The sequence below is a fragment of the Pipistrellus kuhlii genome, unplaced genomic scaffold (genome assembly GCF_014108245.1).
Source record: "Pipistrellus kuhlii isolate mPipKuh1 unplaced genomic scaffold, mPipKuh1.p scaffold_m20_p_6, whole genome shotgun sequence".
NCBI lineage: Eukaryota > Metazoa > Chordata > Mammalia > Chiroptera > Vespertilionidae > Pipistrellus > Pipistrellus kuhlii.
Window position 1 is genome coordinate 18,464,709 of NW_023425562.1, and position 16,474 is coordinate 18,481,182.

The 16,474-nt window shown below is 39.4% G+C and overlaps 1 protein-coding gene across 1 annotated transcript in view; it reads left to right on the plus strand.

Annotated features, from left to right (window-relative positions):
- The first annotated feature begins 360 nt into the window (after positions 1-360).
- Positions 361-16,474, plus strand: part of LOC123651536 (netrin receptor DCC-like) — a 129,006-nt gene continuing 112,892 nt past the window's right edge. Inside the window, exons 1-2 of the mRNA XM_045574600.1 lie at positions 361-510; positions 3,179-3,299. Of these exons, the coding sequence (XP_045430556.1) occupies positions 406-510; positions 3,179-3,299 (226 nt within the window). The 5' untranslated portion in view covers positions 361-405. The remainder of the gene's footprint in view (positions 511-3,178; positions 3,300-16,474) is intronic.

A 16,474-nucleotide genomic window follows, 5' to 3' on the forward strand; every position in this document is an offset into this window, starting at 1 on the left:
TGCTTAGATATTCAGAATGTTTATTCTGTGTAGTATTTCCCCCTCCCCCCCCCCCCCCCCCCCCCCAAAAAAAAGTGTTTTTGTTTTTCTCACTCTCTCTCTGTTTTTCTTCTAGAAAAAAATCTCATGAACTGAAATTGTTAAACTGCATTTGGTGGCAGGGGAAGGGGCGAAGGGAGTAGGAAATATATAAATAGATGTGTTCTGAAGTAGTTCTTGTATAACCAACTGAGGGTTTGGAGAAAGTATTTGAATTACAAATATGTTCTGTTTCAGAGCAGGGTGTTTAACTCAGTGAAAACCTTGGCATGCAGATTCACATGTGGCCACTGGCTTTTGTTCCCTGTCTCTGCAGTGCCACCCTGGTTTTTAAATCACCCCTCCAACCTCTATGCCTACGAGAGCATGGACATCGAGTTCGAGTGCGCGGTCTCTGGGAAGCCGGTGCCCACGGTGACCTGGATGAAGAACGGAGACGTGGTCATTCCTAGCGACTATTTTCAGATCGTGGTAATCATCCCTTCTCTCATTCGCTTTCCAACCCCACTCATGGCTGACTGTCTTCAGGTGTTTTCCTGTCCTGGGAAGAAGGTTCCTGTTTGGCATTGGTGTGATGTGTTGAACACAATTGTCCTAAGAAAGCAAGTGATTCTAGACTTAGAATTTTCGAGCTAAAAAGAGTAATCAAACACCTCCCCCACCCCCACCCTTCTTTTTGGGGGGGGGCCCAGAGATTAAACTGAATTAAAAATTCAGAGATTGTGAATGGAACCCAATACTTTCTGGTCTGCCTGTGAGCTGATACTCCAACCCCTGAGCAACACAAGCCAGTCTCCCCGCAACACCTTTTTGTTTTTAACAGACAAGGTTTTACCTAGAGAAAAAACAGAGGACTTAAGACTTATTTCCAAGTATTCTCATTACTGTCCTTGGAAAAACAGTTTAGGACCTTGCTCTGGACTATATGGAGCCAGGAATCTGTTACTGCCGTGGCTTACCTATTGTAATGAAGTTCCATTAGGTGTGCTACTTATGATTTTGGGAGTCTTGCTTGGGTGATACGGGCAGCTTCCCTTCCAGGGAGGACCAGCTGGCCTTTCATGAGAGTAGGCAGGACAGGGGTGATGCTGGCAGGGATGGTGGTAGCGGTCATGGCAGAGAAGCCAGAGGTGACATTGCCTTGTAATTTTGAACATCTTAAAGCTAAGCGTGGTAGTTCTCATTTACTGTAAGTCTCAGGACCCCTAGTTTCCTATCCCCATGGGAGATAATAGGGGTAATGGTGCCCTAGTCACTGAGTCGTTGTCCTGGTACAGAGTGAAAGCTCAATACCGTATTATTGTTGTTCTTTTCACCGGCAGAATTCTTTGCTCATTGAAAAATGGTCTACAAAAACTCTCCTTGAGATGTAGGTTAGCATCGGAGGTTCTGAATTCACATATATAAACATACGAGAAACTCTTTCCAAATATTAAAGAACTTTTGCAGCCAAAGAAAGATATGTGGGGTCCACATCTGTCAAAGAAGAGTGTTCTAGAGTGTTCTTCTAAGCCAAGTCTCCCTATAGAATGGGGCTGGGACATAGGTGCCCTGCAGGCTGAGGCTCAAGCCCTCTCCATGGCCTTCCCCGGCTCTCAGTGCTAGAACTTTCAGGAACTTCTTTGGCCTGTGCATGCTTGCATTATGCATTATGCCATGCTATAAGGGTTCTTAAGGGATAAACTCACAAAACATTTTTTTGTCACTTCTATCACCACTTATTCCCCCCCCCCCCCCCCCACACACACACACTTTTAGTCCCATTTGTTTAATTGCTTGGGAATAGAGTAAGAAAGGGGAAATTTTTAACTTGAATGCCACACCAATCCATTAGTTTAAGTGCTATTGCTACTACCACTGAATTAAAAATGACCTGCCATTGGGAGACTTCTTATTTATGCCTAGAATATATGCTACTTGCTCGTAAAAAGAAATTACTGACTGCCCTTAAGGACACATGATAAAATGCAACATTTATGTTTTTCTACAGTTTGAATAATCTTTCTCCCAGCTTGACTCATTACAGCCAACCTCTTTCAGCGTTTCTTTTCTTAAGGTGAAAAGAAAATGTATAGCAGGAGCCCTATTCACATTAAATTGTGCTTAAAAATACCTCCCCAATCGCTCTAGAAATCAGAGAGCCATTGTCTGCCGGACAGGTAACATTTGGCACAGATAGTAACTTACATGTGAATTTTTAATTAGAAGTTAGTCAGCTTTATCTAAGAACTTTATATCAGCTGAGAACCAACTACAAGACACTAAAAACAATTAAGAATTCCCCACGAGGTAATATTTATCTCTTAATGACTTCGGGGGAAGTGATTTAACACGTCTCACTTACTGAACTAACTCTTGCACTAATATGAAAGATAAACTGAGTTAGTATAATTAAATGCTCTCTCTAGTTCGTTTTATCATCCATCCTTGAAAAAGAGGGTGGCTCAGTTTACATGAAATAAATGATAACCTTGCTATCTATAATTTATTGATTACTGAAGTGAAGCATTTTGGTCATATAACAAGAAGCAATGGGCATAAAATATCCACCCGGTACAAATTCCAAAATTGTACATGTCAAAGCAATGAAAAATTTAAAAGGATTTTCAGACATATTTTCTGGATAAACAATTGTAGAAAATATCTACCTGAGATTTCTTGTCCCTTAGAAGCTGCAAAGAGTGTTGTTTTTGTTTCTTTGTGTGTGTGTGTGTGTGTGTGTGTGTGTGTGTGTGTTTTCCCTCTCCAGTAGCTGCTAAACCTCAGCTTCTTTCAATAACAAATCAAAGCATGATATTTCTTTTGTTGCTACCCTTTGCTTCTTCTATTGCTAATGGGAGAGTTTTCTGTTTACTGCTCTTTCAGACACTGAGGATGTTGTGTACTTTGGGGAGTACATTTTTCATTGCAGAACTAGGTCAAGTCGATGCCCTTGGATCCAGCACAGAATTCGGAAGCCATGACTTTCCCAGTCAACACAGACGTACCCGTGAAGCTGGGAATGCTCAGGGCTTCCCTTCTTATTTCTTCTGTGAAGTTTTATTAAAATGGGTTTATGTTCACTTTTTACTTTGAGGTGTGTTTTTTTTTCTTTTCTTTCCTTTTTAAAATATTTCACGTTGCCTTTCCTTCTTTCTAGGGAGGAAGCAACTTACGGATCCTTGGAGTGGTCAAGTCGGACGAGGGCTTTTATCAGTGTGTGGCTGAGAATGAGGCCGGCAATGCCCAGACCAGTGTACAGCTTATTGTCCCGAAGCCTGGTAAGTGGAGGGGCACTCTGCTCTGGCGCAAGTAGTTACAGTTATTCGTTGTCTGCCTCTAAAACCCATGGTTTTTCCTGTCTCTCAGTCGATTTGAAATTATATAATTATTCAGTTAATTAGATTACACATTTGTGTGTTGATAGTATATTTTGCCCAGCAAATTACATCTATATATGGATATATGTGCATAGATAAATGCACTAGGTAGATATATACTTAGCTATCCATTTATCTATATATATATCCATCCAGTAAGATATAGTTATCATCATGAATAATAGTTGTTTCTGGTGGTGAAGACAACACCACTAAATTACTGTGTTCTCCCCTCTCTTTTATGATTTGCCTTTTTCCTTCAGTGTTTTATATAAATATACTGTATATGTGTGTAGTATGTATTTACATACATGTGTAAACATATAGATGTTTACACACATATGTAGTCTTGAGTCAATGAAAGTTGATCGAAAATAATATCTTAAACATAAAAATATTTTCTTAATCTTTCCCAGCAGTAAGTTTAGTGGAAAGTAGCTGAAATGGATGATGTGTAGTCTTTAAAAAAAATTATTGATTTCAGAGAGGAAAGGAGAGGGAGAGGAAGATGGAAACATCAATGATGAGAGAGAAGCATTGATCAGCTGCCTCCTGCATGCCCCACACTGGTTATCAAGCCCACAGCCTGGGCATGTGCCCTGACCAGGAATTGAACTGAGACCAACTGGTTCATAGGTTGACACTCAACCACTGAGTCACACTGGCCAGCTGACATAGTCTTTCTTTGGTTTCTATAATTTAAGTGGCTATCACCGTGTTATATTTTGTGTATCTCTAATCATATATCTGAAGATTCAGACTCTCATAGTGCTTATAAGGACAGCTTTTTCTTTTCTCCTTATTAAAACAAAAAATGCAACAGTCAAAGGTGAGTAAAGGAACTATCTCAGTATGAAAAAGGATAATTAACTTCTGTTCAAGATCACTGATTTCTCTGATAGACTCCTTCTCTTTCCACTCCATGTGCTTTAAGCATCAGTGTGACTTCATTTGTGTGTCTGAGTGCATGCTCTTGTGCCGAAGCAGTCATGGATAAGTAGGAGAAAAGGAATCTCTAAACTCACGGTCTGTAATGTGAGCCGTGGTTTAAAAACTGCATCATCTCATTAGCAATGACAGTGGGCTCCACTGATGTTAACACTGGCTGCTACTCAAGTCACAAATTCTGGTTAACATTGGTGTCCAGCTATGGCCATAAAGCCGAGGAAAATGCAAGGTGAGTAATCCCATGTTTCTAAAGAAAAGTGTGAGATACAATTTTTTAGGATTTATTGAACTGACCAGAGTCCCAGTGATCATCTTATAGTCAATTGCTCATGAGGACGGGGGTCTCTGAAGTGCTGAAATCCATAGGATTAGAGATTGTCCTGGTATTTTCTCCCCCAACAAGGCAAGTTGTAGAGACTGTAAGGAAACCCCTTGAACAGTGTGTGTGTGTGTGTGTGTGTGTGTGTGTGTGTGTGTGTGTGTGTGTTTTCTAGGATGCTAGCAAAAAATGGGAAATGGCAACTCATTCTGAGTGAAAGCACTCTGGAACTTCCCACAGTGATGCTGGGAGAGAAACGGGGAGGCAGCTGTGGAGACAAGCTCTGCTTCCCTCTGTGGGAAGAACACAGGTGTGAGCTGCAAGGGAAGAGAGCCGGGCTGCAGGCATCTGGAAGGGATCCTGACCAAGAGGCCCTGCCTGCCGAGTCCAATCCATCCAGAAGGCTAGAGGGTCACTGTCTGGGGTGGAGCTGGACTGGGGAGCTGGTGTGCAAGGTCAGCTGGACCGTACCTTGCCTGTTTCAAGGAAGGATCCAGTGATGGATTCCTAAAGTGGATGAGAGCTGCCTCACAAAAAGGAGGCATGCAGAAACCTTCTGTGTGGTCAATTTTTAAGAGCACAAGTTGAGAAAAACAGCCTTTGTATCTTTACTCTAACTCTATCCTCTCTTCTCTGATCCCGGAAAAGCCATAAGCAGAGGAAGGGAAAATGGATCCAAGAGACTGAAACAACAGGTGACAGATGGTCCCACTACTCCTTCCGCATTCCTGGTCTCAGGCTTACTCTATAACAGGGGAAGCAATTTTACATTGATCTTTAGGTTAATGTTTGATTTACCTCTCATGTGGTGTGTGTGTGTGTGTGTGTGTGTGTGTCCCATACTGCTATCAGAGGTAAGAAATCGATCTGACAAGGTGTGTTTGAAAGTAGATGCTGATAAAACTACTCTGGAATTTCAGTAATTTGGCTTATTCAATAGACCAATTATAGATATTCAGTGTCACCTACCCCCTTACCAAGAGGCAGCCCTTTATTAGCGGCCTCTTGCACTCCACGAGGGCTCTGATTCATTTGGCCTGTGTGACTGTAAGAGAGCGAGGCTCCCGGGGCAGAAGCATCCTTTACCTTCTGGCTGGGGGAAGCCTCAGAAAAGCTCTGTACTTCATTCCTTTCCTCTCTAGGTGGTAAAGTGTTGTCAGTGGATGCTACACTCTTGCCTACTGTTTTTCATACTTGGCATTGGATTAGAATAAGAGTAAAGGAAAATAAAGACAAAAAATCCTAAAATGCGACAGGACACATAGCCCCTTATCAATGACAGGTTGCTTTTTTCCTGCCTTATTCAATCAGGTCTTCAAAGAATAGCTCCCCCATTCCTTAGAGATGCAGGGTGGGCTGTGTGCACAGATGGGAGAGGCCAGCTCTCCTGTAAATGCAGCCTTGAGGCTGACCCCAGGGGAGGATGGGGGAGAGAAGGACAGAGCCCTCTGTGTATGTGGGACACACTGTGGGCCCGCGTTACCCAGCCCTTCAGCTCTGCCCAGTGCACAGGCTTGAGGCGGAGTTACTCTTGGCAACCGCCATAGTCTGCTTCTCTCAGAAGCACACACACTGTGACCTCTGGGAGCCAGGGCCATTGTTGGGATATTTACATAAGCCTAATGAAGGTTCAACATAGCCTTTCATTGTATAATTAGCGATCCTCTCTTTAGCCATTAGTGATTAGGAACTGAACATTATCTACTGAATTAAATTATGATAATGACTTTATTTTTCTCTCCAGAAAATTAGTTTGGGAAAAAACATTGAACTATATGCACAGTAACATGTGAGATATGAACCTGGTTTTCAGATAAAGGAGCTCAATGGTATTTAAAAATTACATTAGAGAAAGTTCTAACAACAATGTATGTATCTAACACTACAACCCCATGTACATATGCAAACTGTTTCCTATCTCTCCATATATGCCTACACACGCACCTGCACACTCAGAGAGACTGGCCTCCTGAACACTTAAGAATACTTTGCACATACACCCACAGTGCCCCGGGTGATGAATGCAAGTTAAAATAGTGTAACTGATTTATATCACTTGTATTGTCTACTAATCTCATCCAAGAACTACGGGAAGCTTTATTGTTGTTGTTTTCTTTCATCTATTTTAGTGCAAGAGCCATTGGTTAAGATGTCCCCTTTCCAAATAAGAAGTCCCCTATTCATTGAATAGCCCAGCCAAAGTGTCAAGAATCAATGTCTCAGTTGTCACAAGAATAAGAAGTTCCAATAGCCAGGTTTCCAAACCATGTAAGCAGTAAGTTAGCATCTAGTTGGTATAGCAGATACTAATGGATTAATTACCCCGAGTCACCATCCAATAAGTCAGTTTAGCGAGCTGGTAATTAAAGTAAAAAGACTCTGGTAGCTGGAGCAGAATGTTAGCAGTTTTCCAGTGCTAGAAGTAGAAGTGTAAGGATAAAGGCAAAAGTCAAAGTCTCCTTTCCTATAGAAAAATATTGATAAAGTAACTCTTTCTCTAAGAGGTCAATGATGGCCCAAGTTTGACATTAATCAGTCATTTGATCTTTTGCTATCTAATAGTTATCTCTGAGTTAGCTATCCCTGTTATTTCTAGCTGTTGAGTAGCATTCCATTTCCTGGCAATGGTCTGCCATGGAAGGTAATCAGAATACCTAACTGCTGGGCAGGAAGTTGAGGGACAGGGAACTGCCAATGCAGCTATGATTGTGACCTATGTCGTCTGGAATATTTTTTAAAATATATTTTATTGATTTCAGAGAGAAAGAGATAGAAACATCAATAATAAGAGAGAATCCTTGATTAGCTGCCTCATGCACGCTCCACACTGGAGATTGAGCCTACAACTCGGGCATGTGCCCTGATTGGGAATTAAGTATAATATGTGACCTCCTCCTGCTTCAAAGGTTGATGCTCAACCAATGAGCCACACTGGCTGGGCAGCCTGAAATATTTTTAATTTAATGGCAGAATAGGTGAAATTTCCATGAGAGAAATAATATATTTTTCATAACAACTATGCACAAAAGGCTATATGATTGCAAATGAAGAGATTTTATTATAAATATCATGTCTCCTGTGTTAATATTGAATATTTTCTAATTCTGGCTTTGTTTCTTTCCTTCAACAATGTAACATAGTAATTTCCCACAATAGGATAGAAAATACATTGGCTAGGCATTTAGAAAAATGTGAGATGCAAAACCAGTTTGGCTCAGTGGATAGTGTCTGTCTGTGGACTGAGGGGTCCCAGGTTTAATTCCAGTAAAGGGCATGTACATTGGTTGTGGGCACATCTCTCTTATCAATGTTTCTAGCTCTCTATCCTCTCCCTTTCTCTGTGTAAAAAATCAATGAAGTATGTTTAAAAAAAAAAGTGAGCAGTCCTCCCTGGAAAAGATTAGTGATTAAGAATGATGTTGAATTTAAGCATTTTATTGAGGTAGTATATCATAGAGCCTAAAATTAGCAAGTGTATTTAAGTCAGTCATGAACATTGAGGCATCAAATCAGGAGTCATTTGCATCTATTTTTGTAACTTGTTCCCTATCAATATGAGAATACCTTGCAATTCAAATGGACAAAACAAATATTTGTGTGCACACCCATATAATCATTGTATATTAATTGCAACTAATTATAGTGTTTCTTATTAAAGCATTTACTTTTAACATGATAACTTTGGTGGAATTGTGTGAATCAATGAAAAATTATACAATTTAGTCTTAACACTTTAATATCTGTTAGAATTTGTCTAGTGTATTACCACATAAGCAACTATAAAAGATAATGTAATTAAAGCTAAAGGGATGTACTTCTTAATCTGGTCTCAGTCACTGGTGGCCAATTATGTTGAATTTTTGTCTCTTTATAGGAGGATTGCTATAATTTAAAAGCTCAGTTGTATTTAGTGTGAGATCAAATTGTTCCTGGAGTTCTATAAATAATTAAGAAGAGTCAATTCTGTATCCTGGACCTATTGTATAATGATGGACTCAACCGGAAAATCAGTCATTAGACAGTTTCACACAAACTGAGATGTCCATTGAAACTACAAAAATTCTCTTAGAGTTCCATCATTGAGTCTAAATGAATGATAGTGCAATTTAGTATTTTTGAAACATAATTCCAATGTGGGGATGTTCTACCTATAAGTTTTCCAAGAAGGGATTCCCTTACAAACCTTAGTAATTAACTATAGTTAACAGGATACAGAACCTATTTCTGTAAGATGGCTATCAACTCTAATAAATATAGCTAAAACTTCATTAATTCAACTGAAAAAATTAATTTTGGTTGTCAAAGGTTAAGGTAAAAAAAATATATATATGTTCTATCACAAAGTCTCCTTTCCTGTAGAAAAATATTGATAAAGTAACTCTTTCCCTGAGGGGTCAATGATGGCCCAAGTTTGGCATTAATCGGTCATTTGATCTTTTGCTATCTAATATTTATCTAGTATATGAGATATGGACACATCTAATCTCTATCTCACTCTTTAGTTTACTAAAGATATTTAAAAACTTCCTGTAATATAGAAAATATTTATGAGCAGAATCATGGATGGTTTTGCTTAACCTTTCCAAGTCTCCATTTCCTTGCTGTAAAATTCAGTAGGTTATTCTCTCAAAGATTTAGTGCAATAAATGTATGTAGAAGGGTTCTGTAGGCTGTAAGTTACTGTACAAATGTTAACAATTAACAGTGTTCTGTTGTTTTGTTTGGTCTCAAAAAAAAAAAACAACAGGCATATTTATTGAGATGGTACAGCAATAGCTTTCTTCTAGCATAGTTTTTCATCCTCCATGAAAAAGTTTAATAAATATCTCAACAACAGTATCCAGGCAAAGTTTAGGGGTTTTATCCAGTGGACAAGGTGAAGGGAATGTTCTCTTTCACCAGGACTGCTAGTGAGAGGGTTTGCAAGGTTCACAGCATCAGTTATTGGCTTGCATGTTTCATTTTAATGTAGGCAGAGGTTTCTCAGCTAGTACAGGCTTTTTATCTACCCTGTCTTTAGTCGAGGGTGTGCTGCAAGTAGGAATCTAGATCAGGTCTTAATCGAGGGGATATGGCTGTCTGGCAGGCTTTGAAATTAGAAATGAGTGCTACAGTGCTATGAAATATCCTGGAACCCATAATAACTACACATGCATACAATATGAAAGACTTGATAGATTCAATAAATATTGATCACATCAGACTTTGGTGATAAACACATCAAAGAGTATATTCTATAACTTTCTTTTAAAAAATCTTTATAGTAAGGAATTAGAAAAAAAGAATTAAAAAGAACTCAATCCTGCACCTGTTATGTTTACCTTTTGCTTACAAGTCACCCTTTGATAAGTTCACACACACACACACACACACACACACACACACACACACACACTATGTCCTTCTGACATATTATTAGAGAATGTTAAACTACGCATGCAATAATTAGTAGGAGGAACTTATAAAGCTTAAATTATGCAGGTATATTTTTAACTGCTTACAAAGTGATGACATCAACATTGACAGGTATAATGACATGGCCCTCATGTACACAGTGTGAAGGAATGGGTTCCAAAGCACAACAAAGACCTTCATTGGTCCCACAGGAAGCTTCGAAGTTGGGATAGCTCCTTGACTCCTCCACCCCCATAGATGAGTGTGACTTTGAGTGAAGTGTTTCTCTTTAGCCAAGCACAATTACCTGAGATGGAGCCATCAGCCACTGCCACTCCTTCTGGGGAAGGAATGAATTCTAGATCTGAATGGCACACCAGTCCATCTACTCCCCCTTTCCCTGTGCCACCGAAATCTATTTGCTTAATGCAATGTATTTTTACAATACTATATTAGGTTACAGGTTGGTCTTATTCCCTGGGTAGAAAAAAAAGGAAGGTTAATAGGATGAGCTACAACCTCTCATCAGTATAACTGCAACTGATCTCAAAACTGGAACTGATACTCCTTCTTGTTTTCCTCCTCCTGCTTATTCTGGATTTCTCTCCCGCTAAACTAACATCTCTGCTGGTCTGTGTGGCTTATGGGGTGGACAACTCTAAGTCCTATGCTTTTGAAGGTCATAGAAACTAGTCTGGTCCATTTACCTTCAAAATTGGAAAAGAGCATCAAGAGATGTTTCAATGGCTCACCTGGGGCCTATCATAGTCTCCCCTGTTTCTCACCTCCTCCTGATCAGGTGGGTAGTTCTTCTTGCTTTGTGTGTTGTTATTTTGGCACAAGAAGCCTGTAATGACCAGGCAACAGTGATAGCTCAGAGACCAATGACAGAAGCATCATCCTCTTGGGAGTATGACTTCCCAGGCCACAGAGCCTACCCTTTGGGGATGTGGCACCACATGCTGGTTATTGATTTGGAGCATAATCTGCCCCTCAGAGGAAGGGAATCTATCTCTTTAGAATGTTGTCTCTAATCATTCCTCAGTTGCTTCTCCCAGAAGCTGTACTTATTCGGTAACAAGTCTACAGGTTCTCGGTGATGAGTATGTGATAGGGTTTGTGGATCCAAGGTCATGGATTCATGCCCATGCCTCTTTTGCTGGAAAGTGAGTCAGCGTCATGTAGGACCCCAGGGTGGTGGCTCAGAGAGTGCTTGGGGCTGATGTCCTGAGTATAGGAAAAGCCAGCGTGTCTATTCTAATCAAATGAATTTCTGCCCTTTCCATGTAGAAGGAGCCCGATAGAACAGCATGCTCCCAAGAGGCTAGCTGTTCTCTCCAAAAGAATGGTGTTTTATTGGTTACACACCTCCCCTCCGCAGTCTCTGCTTCTAGTAGACTTGGCAGTAGTGATAGCTGCTGGTGAGGAGCAGCAGCTTGGCTGAGTTTGAGCCATGGTGGTGGGCCATGCGCAGGTTCCATCCTGCCCTGCTAGCCTCTTCAATAAAACACCTTTTGTATCACCACTGGCGCTTGCTGATTTCAGCTGGCTGGATTGCTCCATCTAAAAGATTGCTAGTGCCTCTTTCATAAGGGATGCAATCTGGTATTCAGATGTGATTCAAAGATCTTTACACTTGGTGTTCAGTCCTAAAGGGCCACCCTCATCCTCAACCCTCTTCTCCCAACTTACTTGTTCCTGATCTGATTACTCTCCCTGCAGACCCCTGGTCTATTAGCCAAGCCTGCTCATAGTCTCAGAGTCTCTCTCTCTCTCTCTCTCTCTCTCTCTCTCTCTCTCTCTCTCTCTCTCTCTCTCTCTCTCTCTCTCTCTCCTTCCCTCCCTCCCAGTACAAACTTAAGCAGTTGATAGCTCAATTTTGAAAGTGAAATATATTTTATTGTAATAAACACTGCCATTATAAATAGTCAAACTATGTGTACTACACTTTTGGGACACCCTGTATATATGTGTGTGTGTTTGGGTATGCATATGTATATATGTATATAGCTAGATATGTATAGATTAGATATAGATATGGATATGTATTCTTACATTAGGCCATTTCTTTTTTTCATCTATGATAGATCACATTTTGTAACCAATACTCTGGCCATTAGGAAAAGTTCTCATATTGCTCTGCTCTCTTTGGGAGCTATTCATAAGTGGGCCTATAGCATGGCAGTGATTTACTTGGAGTGCACCTACATATAAGTGGATAAAGCTTGGTCTTTTAAAAGTCCTAGATTTTAAAACAAATTTGAATATAAATATATCCCTATATTTATAATAAAAATTCTACTGTAATATTTTTTATTTTAGAAATCAAAATACATGAATACAAAGAGATCAAACAACAATCAATATATTCTAAAGCATGGCAGGGTTTTAGAAATGTATGAGTTTTCCTTTGACTTCAGACCTCAAATAAATGAATTGGAGCCCTCTCTGCCCCTGGAGACTGTTAGGAAGCCTTAGGAGATACGGCTTTTGTATTTTCAATCTAATGGGAAACAGAAACACAAGAAAACAAGCACCATTTTAACTTATGGAAAACAACATGTCAACAGAGCTACAGCCAGCCTATTTATAGTAAGATTCATGTAAATACCAAAAAAAAAAAAAGAAGAAGAAGAAGAAGAGGAAGAAGAAGAAGAAGAAGAAGAAGAAGAAGAAGAAGAAGAAGAAGAAGAAGAAGAAGAAGAAGAAAGGAAAAGAATAGTATTTTCAAGAATCTATTGCATCAGGTACTTTGTGCTAAGCATGTTATATACATCATTCCATTCATTTCTACAATAATCCAGTGCAGAATATATTATTCTTCTCTTTCTACAGATTAGAGGGTGGTGCTTAATAGAGTTCAGATCACATGCAATATCAAATAGCTACAAAGTTGTGGGGCTGGCTTTGCAAACCACCATTGAATCTTTCTTGGTGGACACCATGCTGAGTTAGAGCTTTGTAACCGCATATTAATTGATTTCTCTCAGGACAATGCAATTGTTTTTCCCATATTGTGTGGGAGAGGAAACAGGGAAGCTAACCAACTTGTCAAGGCCCCATAACTAGCAGGGAGAATGACTTTGTACCTAATGTCTCAGCTATTCTGTCCTAATGCAACTGTCCACCTGCATTCTGTGAGCCACATGGAGCCAGATCAGATAAATGGATGATATTTCAGATTTTTTTTTTAGTTTAGTCAGATGAGTTTGGGGATTATTGATAAAGGCGAAGAGCTTGGATTTAATTAAAATTTCTAAAATTTGACACCCAAATGATTTCTGTCCAAATTTCCATTGTTCTAGACATTATTGCTAAGTGGGGGCCAGTTATATAATGTATCTAAAGATTCTTAAAGGTGAGTTTCACACAATCTCTGCTATCCAGGAATCCATAGTTTAAATGACAATTAGTTTGATACATTTTTTAAATGTTTTATTGATTTTTTTACAAAGAGGAAGGGAGAGGGACAGAGAGTTAAAAACATCGATGAGAGGGAAATATCCATCAGCTGCCTCCTGCACACCCCCGCTGGGGATGTGCCTGCAACCAAGGTGCATGCCCTTGACTGGAATCAAACCGGGACCCCCCAGTCCACAGGCTGATGCTCTATCCACTGAGCCAAACCGGTTAGGCTAGTTTGATAAAATTTTATCAAGAGCAATTAAGACAGAGTTATTTATAATGGTATATTAATTATTTAATATTTATTAAATATCCAGAAAATATATAGACTATATGCAAATTAGAGATGATAGATGCTATTAAAAAAGATTAAATATTTGTATTAATACTCCTTAAATTGTAATACAGATACTCTGATACAGAGTTCTCCAGATATAATATTTTGTTATAAATCTATTTTAGGAGTATGATATTGCCTCTTTTCACACTGAATGACAAGGCTTCTATTGTTTTGAAATGTTCTTTCACTTATTTTTTTTTATTTTGTTCCCAGCTCTAAGTGCAAAGCTCTATGTAATAAAAACAAATTTTTTTAAAACAAGAAAAGTTTTCTTTTGTACAAAGTATCTACTCGTAGGTTTTTTAGCCTGCGATGCAGTTTCTTAAACACACACACACACACACACTAATTAGTTAAAAACCTAATTGACTAGTGTGTGCTATGCAAAGTTGTCTTTGTTATCTTGTGTTGACTAATATCCAGAAAGAAACTATAGATTCTTAGTTTCCCCTGCCAATATTGATAAAACAACATTTACTTAGTTAGATGTTATCTGAATATTATAATTGTAGAACATAAGAAAATTCACCTGAAATAAAAAACTAACCCATGCTCAAAATAAAGCATGTGTCCTTATACAGCAAGAAACGTCAAGTAGAAAAGCCCATTTCCAACATTTCCCTATGTTTTTCTGTCCCAATTCCTATTTAAATAACAATATTTCTGATAGATAAAATATTCTTTAGTTCTGAAAGATGTCAACTGAGTGTATATGTATGAAAATGTACAAAGGTAGAATGGATTAATCTGAACAGAGAAAACAAATCTTCTCCAAATAGTTTTCTCCTAACAGTACAGAAGGAAAAAGAAATAAAAATACTATATAGCTTATTTTTTATCCTTCTCTTGTATTGTTGACTTCATGAATAGAAAGAGACAGGAGATAAGAGAATCAGTGGCCCAGACATAAGCCTTTGGATCTCATGATTCCTCATCCAATTTCTGACATTGGATAAGGACAACAGGCCACCTGCTTTTTTTTCATACATGAGCCTTACTTCTCATTATTTAATCTGAACTCTTTGAGCTCAATTCTGATCAGATAGTTTAGGTCTTTAGCATGCTGGCCAAGAAAAGGATAACATGACCTGTAGGGAGATTCAGCTGATGAAAATAGTAAACAAAAAGTTGAACTTTTTACACCAAAAGCAATAATAACAATAGAACCTTATACCAAGTATGCCGTTAGTTGCACATAAGGCATTTTCCCAGAGGAAGTCACTCCTATTTTCTAAATGTAGCTGCTAAGTGGTTGCTTAAGGTTTCAGTCAATAGGGAAACTTGGAGCAGGAAAAAATCATTTCCATGAGTTCCAGGAGTGTGTGATACAGGATGCAGGAGTAAGCACCTGGAGGCTTAAGCATCTCTTTCTATGGGAATTAGAGGAATTTATTACTGAGGCTGTGACATCTGAGCTGAGATAGACTTCGAAGTATGAATGTGATTTTAAAAAAATATATATATATATATTATTGATTTTTTTACAGAGAGGAAGAGAGAGGGATAGAGAGTTAGAAACGTCGATGAGAGAGAATCATCAATCAGCTGCCCCTTGCACATCCCCTACTGGGGATGTGCCCTTGACTGGAATCAAACCCAGGACCTTTCAGTCTGCAGGCTGATGCTCTATCCACTGAGCCAAACCAGTTTTGGCTAAAGTACGAATGTGATTTTGCCAGGCTGTTCAGAAGGGCAAAGAAATGGCTGGAAGGGGAAGCATGTCACCAGAAGTCTAAGAAGACAGCACAGAAGTGGAAATCCTGTATATGTTCAGGAAAGTATGCATAGTTCAGGAAGATGGGAGACATTGGCAGGGGCTGGATTACAGAATTTTTTTTTTCAGGATATGCAAAGAAAATTGTACTCCTTGGTGCTTGCTTCGGCAGCACATATACTAAAATTGGACTCCTTGTCTAGGCTGTTTTTTTATATCAGTGCCTAGAATGTAACAGATCCACATGCTCCTATTGGCGATTTTGGAAGACAACTCTGGAAGCAGTATGGATAATAGCTGGGTGGACAGTGGTAGTAAGATGAGGGGCTGAAACTAGCAAAATGAACTAGAAAGGTATATCAGCAGGTTAGGCAGGAAAGAATAAGGCCATCTACTATAACACCTAGATAGTTATGTTAGAGGTTCTTTAAGACATGGAGATTGCTATTAAAAGTACAGATGGATTATGGATCTGAAATGATCCCTAGATTATTAATTTAACAGAATAGATGGCTAAGCCATTCCTTTCAAAAGGTGAAAGACCATGCCAAAACCAGTTTGGCTCAGTGGTACAGCGTCGGCCTGTGGACTGAAAGGTTCCAGGTTCGATTCCAGTCAAGGGCATGTACATTGGTTGCGGGCACATCCCAGGTAGGGGGTGTGCAAGAGGCAGCTGGTCGATGTTTCTCTCTCATCAACGTTTCTAGCTCTCTATCCCTCTCTCCTCCTCTCTGTAAAAAATCAATAAAATATATTTTTTTAAAAAAAGGTGGAAGACCAGCCCTGGCCAGTGGCTCAGTTGGTTGTCATCCTGTGTACCAGGGTGTTGGTTTGATTCCTGGTCAGGGCACACACAGAGGTTGAGGGTTTGATCCAGGTGGGCAAGCATATGGGAGAATAGGAAGCAATCTCTCTCTCTCTCTCTCCCTCCCTCCCTCTCTCCCTCTCTCCCTCCC